Raw genomic sequence first — 25884 nt, 5'->3', positions numbered from 1 at the left:
TTGATGATTTCATTTCCGGTGTCTGCAAAAATTATCATAATTTCAATTCGTGTTCCTGATCTGGAGTATCTGTCATCATGGCAGACAGAAAGGCAGAGCTAGAGAGGAAGAAGCAGCGCCTTGAGCAGATGCGGAAAGAAAGACAGGAGAAAGAGCGCGCTCGTTCAACGAGACAGGTATGACAATCTGCCAACATTTCTTATGCCTGTGCTTATGGTGGAAATCAATGTCCATGATGATTCATACAACATGAATTGGAAACACGATCATATGCATCTTCACTTTTTTAGTCTAACTTTTTTTGGGTCTCCTTTTAACTGATCACTGTTAATTTTAATCCTCATAAGGTTGAATAATACGGGTTGACTGGATTGAAAAAAATTGGGGGGAAAAAGGGGGTTAATACATATGTAGCTGCCTTGAATTGTAGGAAGCTATTTTATTTATTTTGTTCATTTACCTGCCTACATTAGAGATTTTTTATGTTCTTTTTTATGACTATCTTAACCATTAGGAAATACAAATGGCAGCAATATATGTAACTCACTGCTTGGAGAGTAATTCTTGCTGTTTTCAAGACAGAAACAATTATCGCCGAACTGCTAACTAAAATTTAATTCCTCAATGAAAATACTTTTTAGAGCAAAATATCAGGAATCCGTTTGACTTTTTTTCTAAATTTTGTGCATGAACTTGTTTCAATTGAGAAGACGAAAAAAGTGGTTGGCAAGAATTTTTTGCTGGCAAGAACTACTCCTTGACCAATGGAGCTTAGATATATAGAGCCGGGTAGGGTATTGAAGCAGTTAAGACTTTCGTACTAAATACATTGGTGATTTTATACTTAAAATGCCAAATCCAATTTTGAGGTATTGTACTTTAATGTGTTTAGTTCCTTAAATCTATGAAACAGGAACTATATATAGTTTTTTATTGTTTACTAAGTAATAACCTAGTTTTGTAAACCTGAGGAATATATGATGATTCCCTGCATGTTCTAATGAATTGAATGTATGCATGAATAATAGAATTATTTAAGTCATTAATTTTTTCTAATAGATGATACATGTAAGTATTTTTAAATATTTTTTATTAACCAATTTTCTTCAATAAAGTTATAGGAAAGTGTCCACACCAGTTCATTTTTCCTTAATAAATTTTCCTTTGAATTGAGTCTATTTCTACTATCATTATATACAAATGTAGCAGATGTGAGATAGGATGAAAACATAGGATGCATGGACATTGGTTCTATGATTGTGCAGATACAATGTACATTGATACTTTTGTATAGCAATATGAAATGCCCAGGATGAAACAGAAGTTTAAATAAACATTCATCATGCACTTCTGTATAAATTAAGAAATAGTTCTATTTGGTTTGATTGGTCCTTGGTATGAGTTTTGACGTCCCACTAATTCTGTTGACATCTATTGAATATGAGAAAAGCTTGGAAATATTATGTACATGTATCATGATGGCCAAAAGGTAGTTGTGTTCATGACCAAATTTTATTAATTTGGATTTTTAAAATCTATTAAGCTAATCATATACATGTATACCTATGAAAGTGGAATTTCTAGTAATACTGTCTTCATCTGATTTTTTTCTTTGCTGCTTTAAGACTGAAGATGCTCCTAAACCTGCTCAGTCACAAGATTTGCGAGCAGAGACTGATGAGTTGTTAAAGGACCTTGGAATTCCCCCATCTGGTATATTTAAATATAAAATTAGTTAGATTTGATGACCTATAATTTGTATTTCATCATGTTTCTACAGAGTAAAGAAAAGTATGTTGAATTTGAAGAAAAAAATACTGATATTAAAATATGTGAGAATATTACCCTTAACACATGTAAATCAAAACAAAATCAAACATGACATATGATTGTTTTATGGTTTCTGTTCATTGTCATTTATAAGGAAAATATTCATACATTCACACTCAAAAAATTTTTTTGTCTTTTGCATTAGTTTATACTGCTTTGATTTACAGGAAGCTGCCTTTATTCTCCTTGTTTTAAAGTTTTAAATGGGCCATTAATGAATTTATAATTTTGTAATATATATTTCAACATTTTAGGAGCTTCAAGCACTACACCTAGTCCAACACATTCAACGGGTTCATCAGCTAGTACTGAAGTGAAGCAAGTCACCTCATCTGTTCGGTATTATCTTATTACTGGACACTTCCTTTATATTTTAAATAAAGCTTTTTACAGATTTCCCTAATCAAGATCATTTAATGACAGCATTTCAACCTTTAGAGTGTGCTTATTTTACTGTCATTTAACTATTGAAGAAATCTGATCATTCACAAGTTATGTTTTAAGACACTCTTTCTCTAAACTTTAGAACAACAAAATGTACAATTTAATTACAAGTTACCTGAACTTGTGTAACACCTTATAGCAAAGTAATTCGTGTTGATGATGTCACAATGGAATTAGAAGTAATGTGGTCTTGCAAAAGAAATGTAGATATAGCCATGATAAAACTTATTTCAGGTTAAAACAAGTTGGATTAATCTATAGAATCTCATCAATTAACTAAACTAAATTAATAAAAACGAAAAAAAGGTGCAATTACTACAATCACTTATGAATTCATAATTGTATATTGATTTTTGCAATATTTCAGGAAACCTGGAGTCAAGCTATCATTGGTGAAAGTATCTGAGACAAGTATACCACCTAGAGAGAATGTATCATACAGCAAAGAAACACAGACTGTACAACTAGAACCATTAGATAAGGAAGGCAAGTAATAACATCACCATCACACATGCATAGTACTGTAGACAAAGGACTATGAAATGTGTTAATCTGATTGCTTGTGTAGTTTCTGGGTGTAGTTGTTTATTAACTATTTAATGTTTCTTTAATATCTTTTTTTTTTCGAGTTCTCTGTTTTTTTTATATGGAAGCCAGCTGAAGTAGTTGTATACTAAACTGACCGTGGCGGTATTACGAAAATTGTATCAAAAGTATGCACCCAAATTTACAATAATAAATTTTTGTCCAATAAATATGTAAATATAGGTCTGAATGCATTTAGTGTTTTTAAAAATTCTTCTAGTGTGAAAATAGTTCAAGTTAAAAACGTCATGTATTTGAAATTTTGGAAAATTAGTTTCTAATGACAGACTTTACATTAATGCCTACCATAGGACGTGGTCCGTGGGATTATTACGGTGAGTTGATAGACCACTAATGGTCTTAATTTTGTTGTTGTCCATTTCAGTTGGGAAACGTAGGTATTTTTTACTTAACAAAACAAAAAAAAATCAATCTTCATATACATCTATATTCATTATTAGTCAATATTTGACATATTAAATTCATCTATGAATTAACTTGCATTGCTTTTAACCATTACTTATACATAAAATGTGTACTCATTTTCATATAGTTTCTAATGACTTTGAAGCACATGGTATATTTATAATATTTCTTTAATTAAAAATAGAAGTTCAGTAAAACCTCTTTTTACCCAGTATAATGTTGTTTATATGGCAGATGCGTAACTTTACCAATGACTTCTACCTCATTTTTTTGCATTGGACAATTTAAATGAAATCTCAATGCAGAGATCATTTTAATGAAACTTTCTGTGTAGAGAATAAATAATTTGGTAAAAAGCCTTTCTTATTGAAATGGCTCTATTTTACCAAATTATGTTTGTGCTATAAATGTAGTACACGTTAGTCTGTGCTTACAAAATATGGCTTCAGATTCAGTTTAATACGTCATGTTTCTGTCTTTTTGCTTTATATGCTTCAATATATATTTTGCATAAGTTGACATCAGCTTTATGTAAAATTGTTAAGAGTGACACACTAGGTCATTAAGAGTTACTGGAATATAGACATTTTTATTATTGGGATATACCCGATATACATTTATATACAAATATTAATACAATTGGAAACTCAGATGTAAATGCACCTTCCAACAATTCCAGTATTTATGTTGTGGCTTTTATTTTATGTTGTCTATTTGTGTTGTTAGCTAAATGTCTTGATTTTTTTTCAACTGGGATGTTAACAAGCAACTGTGAGAATATTCTAAATTATTTTTCAATGCTGGCAAAAAATTGTTTAGCCCACTAAAGAGTTAAACAATTAAAAACTTGATGTAAATTTTATATGTAGATCTTCTTTATAGGTCTATAAGCCTGTCAACTTTTCAAAATTTAATATATAAATGTAAAAAAATGGTTATACCATTATTTTTCAATTAGAAATCTAGGTAGAGAAAAAAAATGTCATGTACTCCATTCTTTTAAGGAAAAGAGATGAAAATGTTTTCCTCTATCTATATATATATAAAAGCACTAGAACTACTTCTTTAACTCATAACATCCTGATAAAATACCTAATTGGTTCTGATTTTCAATTTTTGTGGACAGATATTTTTTTAATCTTTTCCAAAATACATTTTGTGACTATTTTGTAGAAGACATTTCTGATGGAAGCAGTCCGAGGAAGGGTAGGTCATATGCTCGACTGTCTTCTGTTCTATTTTTAGTTTTGTGGAATGTAAAATGTGGAAGGTGCCTTTGCATCAGATTTTTACTCTTATTCATAATGAATAATTACTCAAAGATGGTTAAAACTTTTCTGTTAGAACTAATTATGAGTACTTACAAGAAACCAAAAAAATAACAAAAGGTACTTTCACTTTGAGTATAGATAAATTTATGTGCTTACTGTTATAATTCTGCTTTTAAATATATGCAAGTTGATGAAGTTCATCTTGAATGTCAATGTGTCTGAAAAGTGTGGCTGAACCCAGCACATAAATATTTTTTTACACAATGGCACGAAACAAGTGTGAAATGAATGATTATGTTTCCAAATGGATGCAAAGTTTTTTCCCTTTGATGGAGACATTTTCTTTTCACTGCGGCTGTTATTTAGGGGGATCACAATACAGCTCCCCCTATCATGGATCCCATGGCTCTCCTCGTTTTATCAACCATGATTTTGAATGGGAGGATGAATTTGATGATGAAGGTACATTGTTGTACATGGTTGTTCTGTGGTTTTGTATGGTTGTTTGTCATCTCTGCAATCTTTCTTTTAATTTTTTTCTCTGATGTTGAAGTTTTTTATGTGGTTTAATTTCTGTCGTCTGCATTAGATGTTGTGAACCAACTGTTATATGATTTTTTTTGTTTCCATAAAAGTTAAAAGGGTTGTTGTAAATATAGCAATATTGAATTTGCATTTTGACATATTTTTGATATTTAAAGTTAAACTTCAAGCCAGTATTTTGTGGTTGTTTCAATATTGTAAACATAATTTTTCATTATGATTTACCCTACTGCACAGAATGTATGTAACAGCACATATTTTATTATTTTAATTGGAGGGTGCATTTACTTTTCTGATATGAATGTTGTGATGGAACCTCAGTTTAGGTTTATTTCTTTTTTTATATGTAAAAAAAAACAAACAAACAAAAAATGTGACTGAAAATGATCATTTTTAATGCTTGTAAACATAGAGATAAATGCTGTTGTAGAGCAATAAGCATTTTATTTGCTTTGATAGTTTTTGTGTCTAAAAAGTAGGTACATGTTTATTCTTCTTTTAAAAGTTTTCTGGTTGTTATAGAATAATTGTCATACATTTGTACCTTAGTCACTTATAATATTTCTTTTCTGCTTTCTTGTGTCAATTTCACATTTTTAAGTATTGGTGTTACAAATACTTCCATGTGACACTTAAATAAATCAAAATTAAGCATGCAATGTTTTGTTTAATTGATTTCTGGACTTTTTTATATTGAACTACATGTATGTCTAAAATTACTTTTTTGAGCTAATTATACAGTTTAAAAACATAATGACTAGGATTTAAGACCATTAATTCAGTCAGCGACAAAGTAGAATTATTTGCTATTTTTTTAAAGAATGATTCACATGATTGTTGGTCTATGGAGTCTATTTTAAATAAAGCTTTGTAACAACAGCTGATGTTCACTGTAGATATGAAAGTCTGTAAACCAATACAGTATTGATTGATGAGAAAGGTCAAAATATCTTTTGCTGTCATATGCCACTCTTACTGAAAATATTTATTTATTTGTTTCTATCAAAATGTTATTGGACAGCCACATTAAATATTAACACATAGTTCTTACTTATGATGACCCCTTGGGTCATACAGATGAGGACGGAGAGACAGACTCAATGGCTGCTCAACCCCAGACACCAACAATGCACAAGATGCCCCATGTTGAAATGGTTGCACCAAAGGAGACACAAGAAGATAGAGACAAAAAAGAAGAGAAGCCAGGTTTGTTTTTTGTGGTTTACTTACAAGCACTGTAGTCGTATTAATTTTTTTGGTTGCTAACTCTTTCGCAGATTCTGTCATGTGAACATTCATGGTTTTAAAAAATTATTATAGTTATATACTGTTAAAAACCAAATTTGCGGGTACAATTTTTCTTTGTTTTTCTGTCTACAGCAAAAATTAGTACACTACGAAAATGAATACGTTCACAGTATCTGAAGTTTAACTGATATTTGTAAATGTATTGAACACTGGATGGGGAAAATGGTCAATTTAAAAGTTAAACCTTATGCTGTAATCTTTAAAGGGGCTAATTTGGGTGAACTAAATTCAAAAATGTTGTTAAAACTGTTCCTTACCCTCCTACAGAAAATGTCTGACCTAAATAAAAGTTGAATTAAATAACTTGAGTAGATCTTTACTAGTTGCCAGTGAACACAAATTAATTAAATGAATTAATTACTTTTTACATTTAATACAACATCTATGCAGTAATTTTAGAGCTGTTTGATGATTTCATTAATCCCCTGAAGAATACTGAAATATCATAATAAACAAAGTAGATGACATTATACATTTAATTTATTTTTGAATTGACAAGTGTTTGTTTTATTGAGGTCAGCTATAATGCTTACCAAGCATACAGAGTAAGAATTGCTATCACATACAGACATTTGACGCTGTGTTTTATAGTGAAGTTGTCAAACATTATCTTAGTCATTCTGTTACAGTACGAAAGCAGAGTGTACATCCAAAGTTGGAGAAAAAAAGTTGGTATCTCTTTGAAAACCAGTCTGCTTGCTTCTGGATAACAGATCATTTAGTCACATGCTATATTTTTTTCAGTTGTCACATATTTTTACAACATGTACAGATATTTATTTTGAAAAAGAACAAACACTTTAAAAATGCATGTGGTTGGTGGGTTTGAAGGATGATGACATTTGGCTTGGATTAACTTTAAGCTTTTCTTGTCAATTATATGACCTGTTGACCTATTTGTTTCTATTTGTTTTCAATGTACATGTACAAGTATATACCCCTTTCTTCCATTTATGATTACTGCTTTAAATATATCTATATAGAACAAATTTCTCTTCATTTAAATTTAAGTTTGCTGCTTAATTTGGTGCCATAGGTTCACTCCAATAATAGAAGAAAATGATGACTTTCAAAAAAAAAATGTTGACTCAAAACCTTATAACTCTTCCAACAAAACTGAGAGGCATGTAGATAATAGCCTTCTGGCAAATTGTCATGTTAACAGAGATTTTGTAGATGACACTAAAAAGTGGATAATGTCAAAATTTTTTTGGGTTGTTCGACATAATGTGTTCTTAAAGCATCCTACAATTTTGGTGACAGATATGACAAGGGTTACGGGACTTAGATTTGTTCTGCCCGTGTATTTAACTAGCAGTAGAGGACATATGGCTGACTGTAGTAATCTTGTCAGTCAGTCAGTTAAAGCTTGTCGAAGCTTGTTTTTCATTCAACCATCAGGTTAAGCTTTGCATTGTAGCTTTTATTCATGAATGTGGGGGTCACAGCATTGTGAAGGAATTGTGTTTAAGAAATAGTAGTTTGTGGTGGACCAGAGCTATGGTAAAAACACACATTTTTTTTATTAATTTGTTCAGATAATTTTTGTGTACTTTGTACTTGTCAAAGTGAATTTGTTTTTAGCAATGTATTTTTTTTTCAAGCTTTTGACCCAAATTTCATGTATGTGCTTTTTGTTATTTTATGGGCACAAATTTAAAGATTCTCTTATAAGAAGAAAGCTAAGTTCTGCTAATTTTTGTGGACTTTTTACTTGACAAAGTGAAGAGATTCTCTTTTAATTTGTTTTTGGCAACATATTTTTTTTTTCTATTTGACCAAAATTTTATGTATGTGTTTTTTTTTCTTTTTTATGAGCATAAGTTAAAGAAATTTCTTTTGAGAAGAAAGCTAAGTTCTGCATTCTTGAAGACTTGATGCATAAATGCATGTTGTTTCTATACTAGACATTGTCTGAAACAATCAGCATGTCAATACAAGCAAACAAACACTGAACAAATTCTAAGACTGTGTAATGCCATTGTGCAAGTGAAATTGGTTTAAAAGATATTTTTTGTTCAACTTTGGTTTTTAATTTGAGGAATATTGCTCTGTAGGAAAGTTTGTTCTTTATAAAGACCAGTGTTTTTCCAAATATACAATTGTAAGCAGTAACCACTGATTATCACTATTTATTTTTATATTTAGTAGTTAGTCATACTAATATTGATCTGTTGCTAGCACAATTATGGACATGTTTTCAACTTATATGCATTTTTCCCTGAAACTTTTAGTGCCAGAGTTCAGTGAGGAAGAGAAACAGCAGATATTGAATTCCGAGGATTTTACAACATTTTTTAACAAGTCAACACGACTGGTAGAGAGGATGTTAACAGAGGATATGGATATTTTCACTGATTACTCTGGGGGAGATGGTGAAGGCAAAGATGAGTAAGTACATGTATTTTGTTTAAGTAATAGTTTTTGTGAAAATCAGACTTGAGGTGATTCATGCATGTAAAAAACCTACCAATTTCACTAGTTTCATATCAGAATCAGTTACTGACCACAAAACCAGTCTTAGTTTTTCATTTAGTTGCTGCACTTTTGAGATAAAAATTATAAAGTGTATGAAATTAGCACTTTGCAAGAGTTATTTTTCTTGATTTGGTTGTCTTGTATGGGAAATTAGTGAATTGTTTCCTAAAAAACGCAGATTTAAATACAAAAAGGACTATTGTCATGTAAAAACATAGCATATGTAGACTAGAAAAACATCATTTATTTTGTGGGTTTTTCTTAACCATGAATCACTTTATCATTGGTAGTGAATTTTATATTGACTGCTACTTAAATAACAAAGTTAACTCAAGTTCCTATGTTAAATTACAGATGTAAACCTGTATTCTTGAGGTAACATTAATGAGCCAATAATACATGTATACATCTGATCGAAAGGTGTATTTTTTTATTTTGGGATCTTCAGATGATATATTTCAATTTCACAATAGTGTTTTCTGTAATAAAATCTGTACTTTTGAGAAAACCTTACATTCATCTTGCACTAAAATCAACCAATTAAAAGCAAATGAAGAAAGGTAACTCTTTCAAAGTGCTAATTTCATATACAACCTATTTAAATTTTATCTCAAAAACACAGCACCCTAATGAAAAACTAAGACTGGTTTGAGATCTGTAACTGATTCTGAATAAGAAATAAAAGTGAAATCAATGGGTTTATGACATGCATGAATCGCCTCCTCTCTGATTTTTTTTTATAAAATTAAACTATCATTATAAATTTTTCCTATACTGTATAAACTGACTTATTTTTTTTAACAGAATCATTGATCATATAACATCTTAATAAAATATATATTTTTGATTCCCATGTTTTGCTGGAATATTTCAGTGAGCATGCTGGAGATAGATTAAAATTGAACAGAGTTTTCTATGATGAGAGATGGTCGAAACACAGAACAAACACTAGTTTAGATTGGTCCAAACAGGTGAATAGTTTATACAGTTGAACAGAGAGAAATTTGTGTGTCAAAAACATAGTTCAGCCACTTTAAAACTTAAACCCTTAATTACCTGGAAAACTTTTTTCGTATGCTGTCTTAAAAGCTTGCCAATATATCCCCAGCTGTAGGCTTAAGGTGAGAAGAGGGAGCACTCTGTCTATTTTTTCAGTGCAAATACTCCTCTGTTTTACATCTAAATTAAAGAAAACTTTTAAACTCAACACTTTTTTTAAAATTATGCATCATGATAAAGATCCCTTTTACACCCCACAAGGAGTAGAACAGTAATCGTCCAGTCTGTCTGTCTGTCCTCATATCACTTTCACAAACATCCTATTATCCTTACAGTATCCTGAATTGTTGTTAGCATCATACAATTCCAATGAAGATTCACCACATGACCCTGATGGTGTGGCTCTTATATGGAACATGAAGTTCAAGAAACAGACTCCAGAATATATCTTCCATTGTCAGGTATTAGCATTACAATGGTTAAATGGTCCTTTTAAGTCTCAAATCATAGAAGTTTTACTATGTTAATACTAGTACTTATTGATACAAGTAGTGTGCTTATGTGTAAGTAGTTTCTTAGAGTTGTGGAAACTTGCAGTTTTCAATTGAAGGGTCAACTTGCCATTAAATAAAAACAAAGTCCTGTAATGTGTATATTTTTTAAATGATCATTTATAATTAACACTGTTTATCAGGATTATTAATGACTAGATAAAAAACGAGTACTATCTTTTAAAAAGATAGCCAACACTGTAAAATTTTGTTCTTTTAACTTTTAAGTTTCTACATTTCTTTCAAGAAAATAACACATGGCACACAGTTTGAACTAAGTTATCAGTATTTGGCCAATCAGGAAATAGAATTATGATCAGGTGACATGCGTTCCCTTAGAAGAGCGTTCTTAAGGTCAAAGGGTAAAAAGCGAAACTATACTGACTGTGTCTGAAAAACTCACAGATAAAAACACATACACTCAAAGCAAAAAAGTCAGTATGGATACATCATTACTAGAAACAAATTCCACAGTAACAAACAGTGAGGGTTAAAGGTCAGGAAATCTTATACATGTTATATAATCAGCCATCTTTCAAACTGACCTTCTCCCTATGTCTAATTTAGCTACATGTTTTTTTGACTACTTTATCAACCCAATGTCTTATTTCAGGTACATATATGTTTGACTACTTATCAACCCAATGTCTTATTTCAGCTGCATGCATTTTTGACTACTTTATCAATGTGAACTATTGTGCTATTTTCACTACAGTCTGCCATCATGTCATCCTGTTTTGCTGAATTTCACCCTAACCTGATCGTAGGTGGTACATATTCTGGACAGATCGTTTTATGGGACAATAGAGTAAACAAACGCACCCCAATACAGAGAACACCTTTGTCTGCCTCTGCCCATACTGTAAGTGTGATGGTTATTTGTCTCAAGATGTAGTTATGCTTTGCAATGTAGATATTATTGACTTGGGCTTAAAAATAGAAGTCAGCTTTTTTCAGATCCAAATTTTAGTTCTGATTTTGCGAGTGTTAGCTATTTGGCCTTGTAAAATCATGTCCTTAAATGTCTTATTTCAAGAATTGATAAACTGTGAATTGTCATCTTCCATATTGTTTACTTTTGCAACTCTTTGTGATTGGTCTCAAATTTTCTTTGTGAAAGGTTTATGACACACTCTCTATAAAAGAAAAGAAAATGTATATATATTTATATTAAGATGTGACAAATCAACATTAGGGTGCAGGTTTCATATATAACCTAAATTGCAGTTTACCTCAAATCCTTCCTCAACTAAGTTTCCACCTATTAGATTGCTTAAAATTGAAGATGTTGGGGAAAAAACTCAATGATTTGAGGAATTCTCAATTTAAGATTTTTTTTTTTTTTCGATGATCCTCATACAGACTTTTTTTACCTAAAACATGAGTACTTCAGAATAGTTTATTTATATTGATAAAAAATATTGAATTTGTAAGTTAACCATGTCATTAAATGAATTTCAGCACCCTGTGTACTGTGTAAATGTAGTAGGAACACAGAATGCACATAACTTGATAAGTGTATCTACTGATGGTAAAATGTGTTCGTGGAGTCTGGATATGTTAGCACAACCACAGGTAGTTACTACTTATAAATCTTTATCAAAGTTTCTTCAGATTTCAATATTTAGGTACCATTCTGTGTAACAATTAAGCAATGTGTGGCACATCATTTTTCTCAGTTTGGTCTTTTCTGCCTCCAATACATTCAGTACATCTAGAAAACAACCAAAAACTGTTTAAATCCTGAAACATCTGTGATGTAGATATCTTTGACTGCATATATAGAGAAAAAGTATGGGAAAGTTTTCTCACCATTTTTCCGCAGTGCATTTCAACTAAATTGTACCTTTCAATATCTTAAAAACACAAACTTTACAAACACTTTGATGGTTAATTCTGAATTTTATGAGGTAAAAAACGTCTGGATAATGCAATAAAATCTGCATTTTTTTTCTTTTTGTGCCACACTTGATACACATTTTACCTGATTCTCAGACAGAAAAGTACTTAAATGAGATGTTATTAAACTGTTTAGATTCATCATTTACTTGGAAGTTGTGTGTCAAATTTAATGGAAGATTTAAAATAAAAAGTTGTCTAGCAAAGATGTATGGTGACATTTAGCAATAATTAAAAGATCTTTCTAATGAACTTGGAAACTTTGTTATTTGTATGGATTTTCAATGCAAATTGAAATCTTAGAAATTATAAAGCTTCATTTATTAAGTGAAGAAATGCACGCAAGTTAATTACAGGAACATTAAGATATAATGTATGAAATAGAGCCATGCCTAAAAAGAGTAATCAAATGAAACCAAGATTTTTGCAGAAGTTAAAAGAATGTAAAACAAACCCTGTACGAACTAAAACATCTATAAATGATTTCTAGATGAGTTTCCATCAAATTGATTTATATTTCATTGAGTATTTTTAATGTAATAGTATCAGATATTTTGTTGATAAATCTTGTCATTTGAATTGGTAATATTTCTGTTCAGGATAGCATGGAACTACATTATAAACAGAGTAAAGCTGTAGCAGTTACATGTTTCTCATTTTTATCTGGAGATGTCAATAACTTTGTTGTGGGTAGTGAAGAATGTACAGTTTATACAGCTTGTAGACATGGAAGGTAAAGTAGTGATAAGAATCCTTTTTGGTTTGAAGGAGGTAGACCTAGGGTAAGGTACATAACTCTTGAAATTAATGATATGTTTGTATCATATTCAATTTCACCAAAGACCATCAAGCTTTGATTTGAAACAGAATGAAATTAGTCAAAGCTACTTTGACGCTTACGTGAGATTGATGTAAAATACTAAATACAAATGTTCCAATGGTTTGTAAGAGTTGTGTCCCTTACCCTAGGTCTACCTCCTTAAATGCCAGTTTTTCTATACACAGCCAAATGTGGCACACATGAGAATCATTTTTTTTTAATACATATGATTATCGTATGAATCAAGTATGATATGATTATCATGTTTCAGTTTACTTACTGTATGATTGTCATAAGGTTATCCTGTTTTTCAAAAACATATCACGTTATCATAAGACAAAATTAACAGATGAGAATCATATGACTATCACTTGTAAATAAACATGATTACCATATGATTATGAATCAAGCACCATAGGATTATCGTATGTGTCACATTTAACTGTGTAGAGATATACATGTATTATATTATACCAATGGTCGTCATACTTCAATGGATAAATAACTTTCTGGTATAATTTCATCATAAAAGGAAGCTCCCTTTCCTCTTTATTTGTTCCTGATCTGATCTGATTTTTGTGTTTACACTTCTCTGATTTAAAAAAAACTTCAAAGTTTTAAGAATGAGCATCCACTAGGATTTACTTATGCTTTCTATAACTTGTCTCCCATTATTCACAGTTGATATACACAACTACCACAGTGGTTATTTGTTGATATTCAAATTGGTGTCAATAGACAGTTTTCAGTAAAACCGTGCTTTATTTCTTTACACCATGCAATAGTGAATGATTGAGGTAAAAATATGAAATGTATATAATTTTTCCCATAGCCTTATTACTGGTATTGACTATAATACATGAATATAATTTTTCTCCACAGTAAAGCTGGTATCAGTGATGGATTTGAAGGCCACCATGGCCCTATTACTGGTATTGACTGCCACAAAGTTCCTGGTCAGATTGACTTCTCACCATACTTCCTTACATCTTCTTTTGACTGGACGATCAAACTGTGGAGCATGAAGGTTAGTATTTAGTTTTTCAAAAGCTTGAAAGCAATTTATTTTTATTAATTGTTTTTATTTTAGATTCACTGCATTTTGGATATATATTTACAAATGTGTATTAGTTATTTAAGTTATTAGTTATTTAAGTAACATTTTAGCATCTATCATACATGGTCAGCATGCTTAATGCTACCACTGCTCATTGAAATGGTTATACATTTGTTTATTCTTAAAAAAAATCTGTAATTTTTGCTTTAAAATGACTCCATGGATTCTCACTATTTTTTGCCCTTAAAATTTTTAAATGTTTTGAAGTTTTAAAATTTCTAACATGTTCTGAAATGTCACTTTACGTGTTACATTTATGTATTCCTAACTTCATATTTTCTAGGAACAAAAATACATTCACTCATTTGAGGATAACAGTGATTATGTTTATGATGTGAAATGGTCCCCCACTCACCCAGCCCTGTTTGCTAGTGTGGATGGTAATGGACGACTAGATCTTTGGAACCTAAATAATGATACAGAGGTTTGTGTTTTTTTTTCTATAAATGAACATTTTTGAGAAGTGGTCATCCAACAAATAACAAGCAATAAACAATTAAACTTCTACATGTCACCCTACGGTCTTCAATGATACCGTACTTTAAAACAAGCTGTAAAATGCCCCAAAACAAATGAAGTGAAACTATTCATAAAAGGCATGAATTGACCTAATCTATAATGTGAAAATGTAAAACAAATAACAATGAGCATAAAATATGACGATGATGAATGAATTACAGGTTCCAGGCTTTGGACAAGTACATAAAATATGTGGCAGGGGTTAAACTTGTTTGTGAGTGCTAAACCCCTCCAAACCTACTTTTGATGGATAACCCTATCAGTAAGGGCAATGTCGCAGGTCATTTTGGTATTGGAAAGCAAATCATGATGACAGTTGGGAGAAACGATGGTGGGACTATGATTACCTACAAAATGTAGCCTTTAATGGCAGAATTAGATACTTAATCTCATCCTTAATGACTTTCTGACATTTCTTACACTGGTGAGAGTAATCAATGGTCTTTTGACTCCTTCCAATTCCCTTCACATGTGCAAAAGGTGGAATTTTTCAAATCCCTGCAGCCCTATCACAAAAAATTGTAAGAGTAAAACTGGTTGCAAGTTATGGTGATTTATGATGTTATCATAACTTACGACTAATTGTTTGTGAAAAGGACCACAGATCTTTAATTGAAACTTGTATTAGACTCTATCAATCTGAGTCAAATATGGTGGAAAAATACCTTGAAATTTAGAGTTTAATTAGTAACTGTGTAAGTTTTAGGGTACACATTCATTGTTTCAATAACTTAAAAGGACAGTACTGATACATTAACCTAGAAATTAATTTTGTCGATTTTGAACATTCACATTCTAAAAATTGAGTTTAAGTTCAATTATATTTTAATTTTTACATTGTTGCTTACCTACTTAAAATCAGTTTTCTATTTTTTTAAATCTCATTTTCTTTTTTCAAGGTACCAACTACATCAGTTTCTATTGATAATAATGCTTGTTTGAATCATCTACGCTGGCATGAGACTGGTAGTCATATTACTGTAGGAGATGACATTGGTCGTGTTCATTTATATGATGTTGCTGAGGTAGGTGATTTATAAATACATGTGGTCGAATTATAAGAAGTTTATCAAATAGGAACTTTTGTACCCCTCAATAATCTGTCATTTCATGATGCTTTTACTCCAGGTTGCTTTCTCTTAAATGAAATGAACTTTCCACTCAATTGCAAGAACTTTATTCTAGTTTTTGAGACTGCAGCTTATTGATTCAAGGGATAAACTGAAAGTGGAGGTTCTGCAGTTCAACTGAAGATATCTAATTTTGGATATGATACCATATCTGATAAGTTAATGTTTCTGTGTTTATTGAGTAATTAAAAAAAACACACACACATTTTTTTCTTCTCAGATACATGTATGATGTCATATTATCAAAAAAAAAATAGAAAAAAAACTTGATTCCGATTGAATAAGGATTTAGTACGAGGGCTGAGATAACCCCCTGTGCACCCCCCCCACTCATCAACCAAAATATGATTTTCAGGTACCCTTATACCTCTGATTTACGAATCTTTTTGTCGCCAAAAAAAATAAACTGAAGCATTCTTGTATTTTTTGGCTACTTTTTATACCTTGTTGAGTCAAAATTCTATTTTTAAGTTTTTATGATTCTACAAACTTCTTTTTTCTACAGAAGGTAGTAAACTGACATGTGTATGTATCATCATGTAGCCCAATGTCTCAACTTTACAATAGTACCAAGGAAGTTGCGGTAACACTTAGGGTTATGCGGTAAAATGAAGAAAAGTGTACCCCTATCCCGCCAAAAAATCACTAAATTGACATATTTTTCAATGTCAAAACCCCTAGAGTATTAATGCTTCAGTAAAAATGGCTTATTTGGTATTTTCTATTTAATATTATCACAATTTATACTTCTTGGGTTCTTTTGATGAATTTTGGTGATTTTCCTAGTCAGAATTTTATAAAAACAAAAAATGTGAAAAATGGGATTTTCGATTTTTTGGTCAAAAGTCACATAAATTTGACTCAACAAGTTATTGCTCAACTAAAATGTCTCAAATTTGGTATCATTCGATAGGTAATTTAATTTTCTACATAAATGAACCACGAAAAAATAATTTTCAAGAAAGAATTTTCCAAAAATGTTAAAAATATTACCCCTACCCCTAGAAAACTGGTCTCAGTATCAAACAGAATTCTTATTCATAGCATACTGACATTGTAGATCTCATATTTTAGGCATTCATAATTAAGATAATGATGTACCTAACATATCTGATCAATTCAAGCGCTTAAATTTTCCTTTTTGAGTGTTTAGTTTATTCACACGTTATCCCAGGAAGGCTAAGACTCTCGAACAATTGACCCAGAGGGGTACATATATAGTCTTACACTGAAAAAGAATCCGAGAATATTTTTTGCTGACAAATTGATTCGGTAATGGGAGGTATAAAGGTACCTAAAAATCACCATGAAGTTGATGAGTTTGTGGGTGGGGGGGTGGTGCACGGTAGACCCTCCCAGCCCATGGACTAATTGAATGCATTATTTTTTCTTAATATGAAGTATATTAAATGACATTTTTTTCTATAAACAACAATTTACCTGCATTTAATTCTTTAATGAACAACACAAGACTCATGAAAATATCCTTATTTCAGACTGTTGCTGCACCCAAGAGCAATGAATGGTCCAAATTTGCCAAATCTCTACAGGAGATGAAACAACAAGCTACAGAAAGAGAAGAAGAAGCTTTATCTCTTTCATCCATTACATCACCACTACGATGATCAAAACTTGAAACTTAACTCTGTCAAAAATTTAACTTTTCCTTACTCATTGTTTGGCTGTGTAAAAGACAATTGCAAATTTTAACAACACTTAATGAATGAAGTTGTTAAGTATTGACTTATATACTGTTTACATGTACATGTATGTGGTATGATACTATGTGCTCAGCCAATACATATTGTTAATTATTTTTGCAAAATTATTTTGTGTCATCTGATGTTGGGTCTTCTGATGGTTGACATTATAAAGAATGTACTTGTAGTCTTTAGGTATCGGTCATTTTCATAATTAACATGTAGGAATGACTTACCATGACTTCTGGAAGGTTTCATAGTGCAAAAAACATCTTGTATTGCTATGATTTGTTCTATAATTGAGGTTGTGTCATTTACAGAATATTTGTTAAGGAGAAGGACACACATACATGATATAATTTAATTGAAATAAGGAAAAACAGCAGTGTTAGCGAAGTTTAAACATTTGTTACTTACACTGTCTGTAACAAAGCTTGCTTCAATTTGTAATATTTTTGTGTAAAAAGATATGCACCGAGCTTTAGATATAACATGTTGTGTACTCCAAGTTTCCCAGTAACTTAATTTTATCAACATGTAAAAATTTTTCAAGTACTTGCAATTATCACAATATGGACATTCAAATTAATAGAATGTTTAGTCACACAATATAGACATACCCATGACGTCATGAGTCTTCATTCCTAATGAAATATGAACATTTCTATTAAATATATTTTAAAGGGTTTATTGTAGGGTTATAATTTGAAAGAGACATGTTTGAATTACAGTAGACTTGTATTGGTTTATGAAGGTTGATTGTTGGTATATTTTTTATGGTGCTGGTCTGTTTCAGTGCTTACTGTGTATAGATGGTTTACATGTAAATTTGTATAGGAATAACTGAAATATTTATTGAACCTATTAAATCATGCTAATAAAAATTGCTTAAAGATACTTTGTTATTTATACTTTGTATGAGGTATAACAGAATATGAATTTTTGAACATGAAGTATTGAGTTTTATCAGTACTTTTTTCAATTGATCTTGTTGACATTTATTTTCTTTTCTCTCATACTTGGCAAGATATTCAAATCATTGAGGGTGATTATGGCATCATCAGACCTTCTATAGAGTTTTGAATGAAAATGTTTTAAGGCAACAACATTTTGTACTGGCACTACTTGATTTTTGCTAAAGGTACTTCAAGATGATCAAAATTACAAATAAATAAAATAATAGTTAATTCTGATTTGATCTTGCCAATAACAAAATTAAAAGCAACTATTTTCTATATGTATCCATCAGTTTGTTTCTACTAGCCTATGTTATGTTTGTTAGACCAGCCTTATATCCATCAGTCTGTTTCTAGTAGCCTAGACCAGCCTTGTATCCATTAGTCTGTTTCTAGTAGCCTATGTTTTGTTGTTAGACCAGCTTATATCGATCAGTCTGTTTCTAGTAGCCTTTATTACATTGTTAGACCAGCCTTAAGGAGCTTTATTTATTCTAAAGAAGCATATGAATGTATTAAAGTACAGCAGTATACTAAATTGTAACTACCATCTTCTGATTAATATGATGGCATTTAGAAGTTAAAACATGATAACAATGTTATAGAAATCCTTTTAGGCCGAAAACTTAATTTAATTGTACAATTTTCCGCATAATCATAGGTATATGCAAGATTGAATTACCTCTCAGAATCAGAACAATATGTTTGACTGGAAGGAAAGTCATTATAACAGTATACACAGCCAAATGTGCCATATATGATAATCATATGGTGCTCTATTCATATGATAATCATATGGTAATCATATGACAATCATATGATATTTAACATATGATAGTCATATTCTCATAAGTTAATTTTGGCTTGAAAACATATGACAATCATGTTTGTGAAAAACATATGATTATCATATGGTGCTCGAATTATATCATAATCATATGATGCAAACCATATGATTCTCGTGTGGCACATTTGCCTGGGTATGATTGGTAGAAAGCTGGACTGATAGACATTACTAAATGTTGTGGCCCAGAATTACATACAATGTCCCCCATTAGAAGTAAAACTGAACTAATTAAGTGATTATTTTAACTTAAGTTGTCGTCATCAATACTAAACCTGAGTCCTAAAAGAGTAATAGAGTATAGTATAAATCGTTAATTAGTTCAAAGTTGTTCGTTTTTATGCATTCCCTCAAAAACATTATATATATTTAAATTTCGTAGATGCCGAAAATAGATTAATAAAAACATATCCACCCAGTAATGTATTTATACTGGTTGTTAGATTGATATTGTCACTTAAAAAGTAAAATTGAACACACCCTGATAATGTTGGAGTGAAATAGAAAAATATCATGTATGAGACTTGATGCTTACATTAAACAGGCTTTTATGGGGATTAGTTTGAGACTTATACATATATCAGTTTGAAATTGTGAATGTATATAGAATTTCATAATAAAATGTAGATGTACCTCCGACAGTAATTCCAATGACAAAACATGCCAAAGAAATTTTATGCATTTTTGTAACGTATAATCAGTTTCAACAAGCGACTCGGAGCATTTTGTACTGATTTTTCAGTGTGTTGAATTGTGTAATATTTTTTCCACACTGGCCAGATTTTAAAAAGGGAGGGTTGTGATCTCTCCAAAATACAATCCAGAGTATAATGTTTTTGGGTCAGCTGCAGCCTGCCCTGTGGTGTGAGGGTTTCATTGTCGTTCATTGAAGATCCATGAGTTGACTTGGGCTAACAATTTTTGTCCGGTTGAGGTTGTTGTCTTTTTGATATATTCACAGTATCCATTCTCGTTAAACGTCTACGTAGCCAGAAGATAAACACTATGCAACCCTTAACTCAAAGCATTTCTAAAGGTGAAAAAACTTTACAAAACAACCAAATTGAATAATCTATCAGATAAATAAGAAATACTTATAACTTAATTTATTCATGCAGTCTTCGTTAGAATATTAGAAATTTATTTAATAAACAGGGAAATGCCTTGCAGGTTTTTTCTTCAATAATGAACCTTTCGCATTTCATTTTCATTACACGACAATAATATAGACATGAACACAATATCAATCTTGTTCACTATCAATACAATATATCTATACAAGGCCATTTCTCATCAATGAAAAGGTAAAATTCTCATACTGTACGACATCTGTTTGTAATAATGTATTGAATCAAATATTCAATTTTAATTCAAATTTTCGATAAACAGTTTGATCTTTGAACTGAAGTTTCTGTCCGTTTTACCCTGCTGACTTTCAATATAGATGCATTTTGTATGTTAATACCCTGTAACAAATCTTATTGATATGAGAAAAGTCTGTATATAGAAGTCATGCGGAGACATTAAATTATAAAAATGTTTAATAAACATCCAGATATGAACACTGTAATATTCATATTTACAGTCTTGAGTAGTATGACTTTTAGTTTCAGCCAAAATTTGACTTCACTCCAATTTCAAGGTTAAAATGAATGATAAAAAACAAATTTAAAAGACAAGAAATTACCATCTTAATTCCCTACTTAATTATGAAGAATAAATTAGTGTAGTTAGCACACAACACATGTAGTTACAGATCTGCTAAAGCACATAATACGACAAACCCCATTTTAGATGTCTATATCATATTTTGCAGTTTATGAAACATCATCAGAAAGTAGTTTCAGAGGAGCAACGGAAAAAAACTAGGGACGGACGAACGGCACTATCACCAGTTTCTAGGCGTAAGCGGAAAGTGAAATAAAACTAAGTAGAATCTTCTTATCTTCTTTGTATCTAGATGGTACACATAGATACAAATATATAGTTCTTGGTAGAGATTCCTCATACATTGTAAAAATATTTCCAAATCATCTTCCAAATATACGGAGGAAGATGTTTACAAAATGCTGGAATTTTTTTTATCGACAACATATTTGTCCAGTGTGGTGGACGTGTTTTTTTAACAAACGGTCGCATTCCAATGGGAACAAATTGTGCTGCTTTACTTGCTGACCTATTCCTTCACTCTGATGAGGCTGACTTCATAGCTGATCTGATCCGAAAGAAAGAATATCGTTTGGCTAGATCCTTTATTTTCAGTTTCCGCTATATAAATGACGTATTATCTTTAAACAATCATAATTTCGGGGAGTGGATACATCGCATCTTCCCCAAAGAACATGAGATAAAGGATACTACAAACACTGTGAAGTCAGCCTCATATCTTGACCTACACTTAGAAATCGATGGGAAAGGAAAACTATTGACCAAGCTTTACGACAAACGTGATGACTTTTCATTCAAAATTGTCAACTTTCCTTTCATCTGTGGCAACATCCCTTCAGCACCTGCGTATGGAGTGTTCATATCACAACTCATACGTTATGCCAGAGTTTGCCGAAACTACGTCGACTTTCTGTTTCTAGAACTCTAACAAATAGGCTTCTGGAACAGGGTTATGTTGCTACAAGATTGAAGTGATCACTACAGAGGTTTTATGGTCGTCATCATGAACTCGTGGATCATTATGGTGTATCCATCTGCACAATGAAAACTGATTTATTCAACAGATGGTGGTTTTCCTTTCCTCGTTTGTCAACCCCAGACTTGACTTTTTATGAGCAACTCGGCGGGTGTTTCTAGAATAGCAGAGGACGCTTACCCTACCGGTGCACCTGGTCCATGCTCCCAGTTTTTAGTGGAGCCCGAGTTGCTCATTTGCTTTTGTTATTTGTATGTATGATTTTAGTTACTCTATGTTCTTTGTTGTGTATGTTTGTTTTCCATGTCTTGTCTTTGTCCCCGGATTACATTCTTTTGATTACCGCTATCACCTTGGTGCTCTTGATTACTCCTTAACTCTCTGGTTATCATATCAATTTAATGACTTTCCCTTTAATAATTCTGTACAGCTAGGCGTAACACAATACTAGTATCATAAATCTCATTATTTATAAGCTTTTGATGCAATTTAGTGGTTTTTAAGAGTCTTAAATTATTTGGGAAATGTGCATTAAATTTTTTTCATGGTTATTAAATCCATATAAAGTATTTACATATTTTGAAGTAATTCCATGGCTTCGAAAATAATACCTTACTGCAAGTCACCACTCTTCTTACAAGATTTCATAGGGCATAGAAAGTGCAACTATAAATCAAATGTGTTATCAAAATGCTACTAAACAAAAAGTCATATATTTTTTTTCAAAACGATTTTTCCTTCCGAAGAAATATATTCTTACAGTGCAGTGCGTCTTTACAAAGGAGTGGCAATATAGAGTTGCTGACAATGGACAATCCATACTAACATTACAACAAACGAACAAATTATTTAACATTAAATAGTTTTGAACTGGTTAATTTTTTAACTACGTATTTAATTCTATTGCTGTTAGTACACATGTAAGAGGTTACTCTTCAAACACGTGTATAGAGCGTACCGAAATTTGCAATATTTTATGATTTGTATTTTTCAATTTATTTGTAAACGTATAGAAAGGTCTGAAAAATTCCCAACGATGTCAGAACTGATATATAGACTAGCTGGCCGAGTGGTCTAGGGCGCTGGACTTAGTGCAGGCGGTGTCGCCATAGATGTAACAGCGGTACGAGTTCGAGTCCCGCGGAGGGAACGACCAAAAAAATTTGCTTCGCAAATTTGACAGTTCTAACATCGTTGTGAATTTTTCAGACCCTTCTATAAGTTTACGTTATCTTCACTGTATCAATTTGATCCGATGGAGCAGTGTAGCGAATAGAGTCGTCACATTCTGAGACGTTATAAATATATATATATATATTCTACAGTTTTTGTATATGTCATATAATTAGGGTGACAGGCTAAGATCTGTGGATTTCTATTGCAGCGATAACTAATACAAGTACAAATATGCTAATTTGGTTCATCTATGTAAGGCAGTTAAAAGTTCACACTGACACCCTTTCCTCAATGCTACACAATGAATCGAATATTTTACTTTGAATTAATTTCGTGTTATCAATTGATCAATGGACCAAACCCATAACATGAATGAATATGTTTCACCTCTTTGACCTTGAAATTGGAATTGTACTTCATTTCGACATTCAAGTTGAATCTTCATTTTGATGGATGAAAATTGTGAGGAAACAATAATTACACACGTTAATGCTTGTGAAATTTAATTTAAAACATCTGTTGCTATGTCATACATTTCTTGGGAAAATAATTTAGAAATCTACGAGAAAGAAAATTGATTTGTGTTTAGAAGTCAGAATTTTAAACCTACACTGGTACTTCAATACGAATATCAATTTGAAATACATGACTGTGTTATGACAAACTTTATATTTACTTGAAAACTGTCAAAATCTCATGACAACTACCCAGTAAACCCCGTTACTGGAATGACTAAAATATTCAAGCCGACAAAAATAAACATCGATGCCTAGACGTCCTTGATTGAACTAATTCAACATCATACACTAAAAGCTACCTTTTTCAAAAAAAAAAAAAAGAAAAAAAAAGTTAAATTATTGCATGAAATCAACAACGTGGTCTTCCGTTTAAAAATGAACTTTTGAAGAATTGGTTTGTGTACGTGAAGTAAATTTTTCTTTTTAACGCTACCCAAAAGAATGAAAGAAAACAAAGGAAAGGTTTCAAATAGGAAAATTAATGGTTTCAAATCAAAACTCATTGCAGATACCACCAATTTTAATTTGATATATTAAGGTGTTACGTTTTAAATTTTAATCAAAATAATTTGTATGTAATGACATTGCTGTGATTTGTTGCATAACGGGCATTAAATTACATATGACATGTGTTATGTATTTACCCGGGACAGGATCTTCGTTATACATGCGTCACATTTCTTCATCCTTTGTTCCACCCACTGTCGGTTCGAAAACCGTTAAAATAATACATGTTTAAACATAATATAACATGACAACAGTTATACAAAAGTAAACAAAACTTAGTAAAATGACCTTTTTTGTAACATCAAAATTGTACACAAGTTATCGATAACATGTTATAATTGTGGAAACTGACTATCAAACGAGAGACTATACTATGATAAACTCAGTTGACCATTCATATTTCACATCTTCAGTATCCATTACATATTCCGAATGCTAGTATTTATTGTGGTTAATATATGAGATGAAGCTCATATTTACTTTTTAATAGTAAAAGAGCGAGGATGGTATTTTTGTGTCATCAAGAAAACATTTCATTCATGTTACATCATTTTTATCATTTCAATGAACGCCCGGTATTGTTTTTACAAAAAAAAAATTGATATCTATAACCTAGTGACACATACTAGACCAAGAAAACAGACAAAAATATCATAAATAACATAAATTAATAACGAGAATAAGCTAGACAATGAAAGAGAAATTCAACTTACTCTAAATTTTGTAAAATGGACAAGGGGCAACTTTTCTGCTGTAAATTATTTGAAGTATCATCTTCGTTTATTCTAAATTTTTCCTTTCATGCATTGAATGTGTATTCTTAAAAGAAACAAATTGAGATGTTACTGAAACGTAGTCTACCTATACGATAGATCATGATTAAAAACACAATTAGCAATGTGCTGTTTGAAATTTAATTTTTAAAGTGCATGTACAAATATTTCAAGATATTTTATGATGAAGTTGTGTTATACATAACTGTCCCTTTAAATACAATAAAATAAGGCGTGCAATATTTTTGAAGTGTTATGTCATCATGATAAAAGGAAGCCTTTGATCCGTTGTGATTTGTTGACTATTAAGGTTATGTAAGTACGTAATTGGTGCTGACAGACGTCGAAAATACTTATTTATGTTTTCAAATATTTATTTCAATAAGAAAAAAAACTAGTAAGCATAGTAATAACTGTACTTACCAAACTTTTTTGTTTTAAGTTCTAGCCCACCAGTTTTATTCAATTTGCGACACAACAGTATTTAATATAGCATAGTTGTTTTTAAGTTTATATAAAGAAAATGCTCCAAGCATCTTAGTTTCACAGTTATATGTGGAATAATAGACTTAAATAAAAATCAATGTATTGAGGGCAAATATCTTTTATATATATGTTTTTCTCTGAAAGAGAAAAATGTGCATACTTATTTTTTTCAAAGAAAAAATACTTTCTGAAAATTAAACAAAATGCAATTTTTGAATACAATTATAAACTTGTAATTATAAACTTACAGTAACTAAGTAAGAATGTGGTTAGTTCTGAACATTATTCTACATACACTCTGTAAGACATAGATCGATTTCTTAAAGCTTATTTTTTAGTCAGGTTAACAACAAATATTAA

The 25884-nt window shown here is 31.0% G+C and overlaps 1 protein-coding gene and 1 long non-coding RNA gene across 20 annotated transcripts; one reads left to right on the top strand and one right to left on the bottom strand.

The window, feature by feature from the left end:
- The first annotated feature begins 5 nt into the window (after positions 1–5).
- LOC148613012 (cytoplasmic dynein 1 intermediate chain 2-like) lies at positions 6–18517 on the top strand. 17 transcript variants are annotated; one of them, XM_088594973.1, is made up of 19 exons: positions 6–176; positions 1626–1713; positions 2085–2169; positions 2642–2760; positions 3171–3194; positions 4459–4491; positions 4923–5018; positions 6177–6305; positions 7037–7075; positions 8642–8798; positions 9760–9856; positions 10220–10345; positions 11151–11297; positions 11897–12010; positions 12934–13067; positions 14037–14181; positions 14555–14695; positions 15690–15815; positions 17417–18517. In XM_088594973.1, the coding sequence occupies exons 1-19, from the start codon at positions 78–80 to the stop codon at positions 17543–17545; spliced, it is 2028 nt and encodes a 675-aa protein (XP_088451099.1). In that variant the 5' UTR covers positions 6–77; the 3' UTR covers positions 17546–18517. The 17 variants fall into 17 exon arrangements, with proteins under 17 accessions (XP_088451099.1, XP_088451097.1, XP_088451101.1 ...); XM_088594971.1 differs by having other exon boundaries at positions 6144–6305; XM_088594975.1 differs by lacking the exon at positions 4459–4491.
- Positions 11213–25842, bottom strand: LOC148613011 (uncharacterized). 3 transcript variants are annotated; one of them, XR_015924542.1, is made up of 6 exons: positions 25773–25842; positions 24979–25084; positions 24403–24459; positions 17361–19070; positions 12022–12149; positions 11213–11567 (listed from the first exon to the last, which is right to left on the bottom strand). It is a non-coding gene; the product is annotated as an uncharacterized LOC148613011 (long non-coding RNA). The 3 variants fall into 3 exon arrangements; XR_015924541.1 differs by having other exon boundaries at positions 11213–11571; positions 12068–12149; positions 25773–25841; XR_015924540.1 differs by having other exon boundaries at positions 11213–12149; positions 25773–25840.
- Positions 25843–25884: the final 42 nt, after the last annotated feature.

This window comes from Perna viridis, chromosome 7 (genome assembly GCF_037379345.1).
Source record: "Perna viridis isolate PV_CMFRI_1.1 ecotype Kerala chromosome 7, ASM3737934v1, whole genome shotgun sequence".
NCBI classification, from domain to species: domain Eukaryota; kingdom Metazoa; phylum Mollusca; class Bivalvia; order Mytilida; family Mytilidae; genus Perna; species Perna viridis.
The sequence above is the reverse complement of the archived record's forward strand: the minus strand, read 5'-3'. Positions and strand labels throughout refer to the sequence as shown.

Bases quoted from the DNA above. Each gene is read 5' to 3' on its own strand.
- LOC148613012 (XM_088594971.1), top strand. From the start codon at position 78: ATGGCAGACAGAAAGGCAGAGCTAGAGAGGAAGAAGCAGCGCCTTGAG. The intron at 177-1,625 runs GTATGACAATCT...TGCTGCTTTAAG, and splicing joins GCGCTCGTTCAACGAGACAG to ACTGAAGATGCTCCTAAACC. The intron at 5,019-6,143 runs GTACATTGTTGT...ATTAACACATAG, and splicing joins GGATGAATTTGATGATGAAG to TTCTTACTTATGATGACCCC.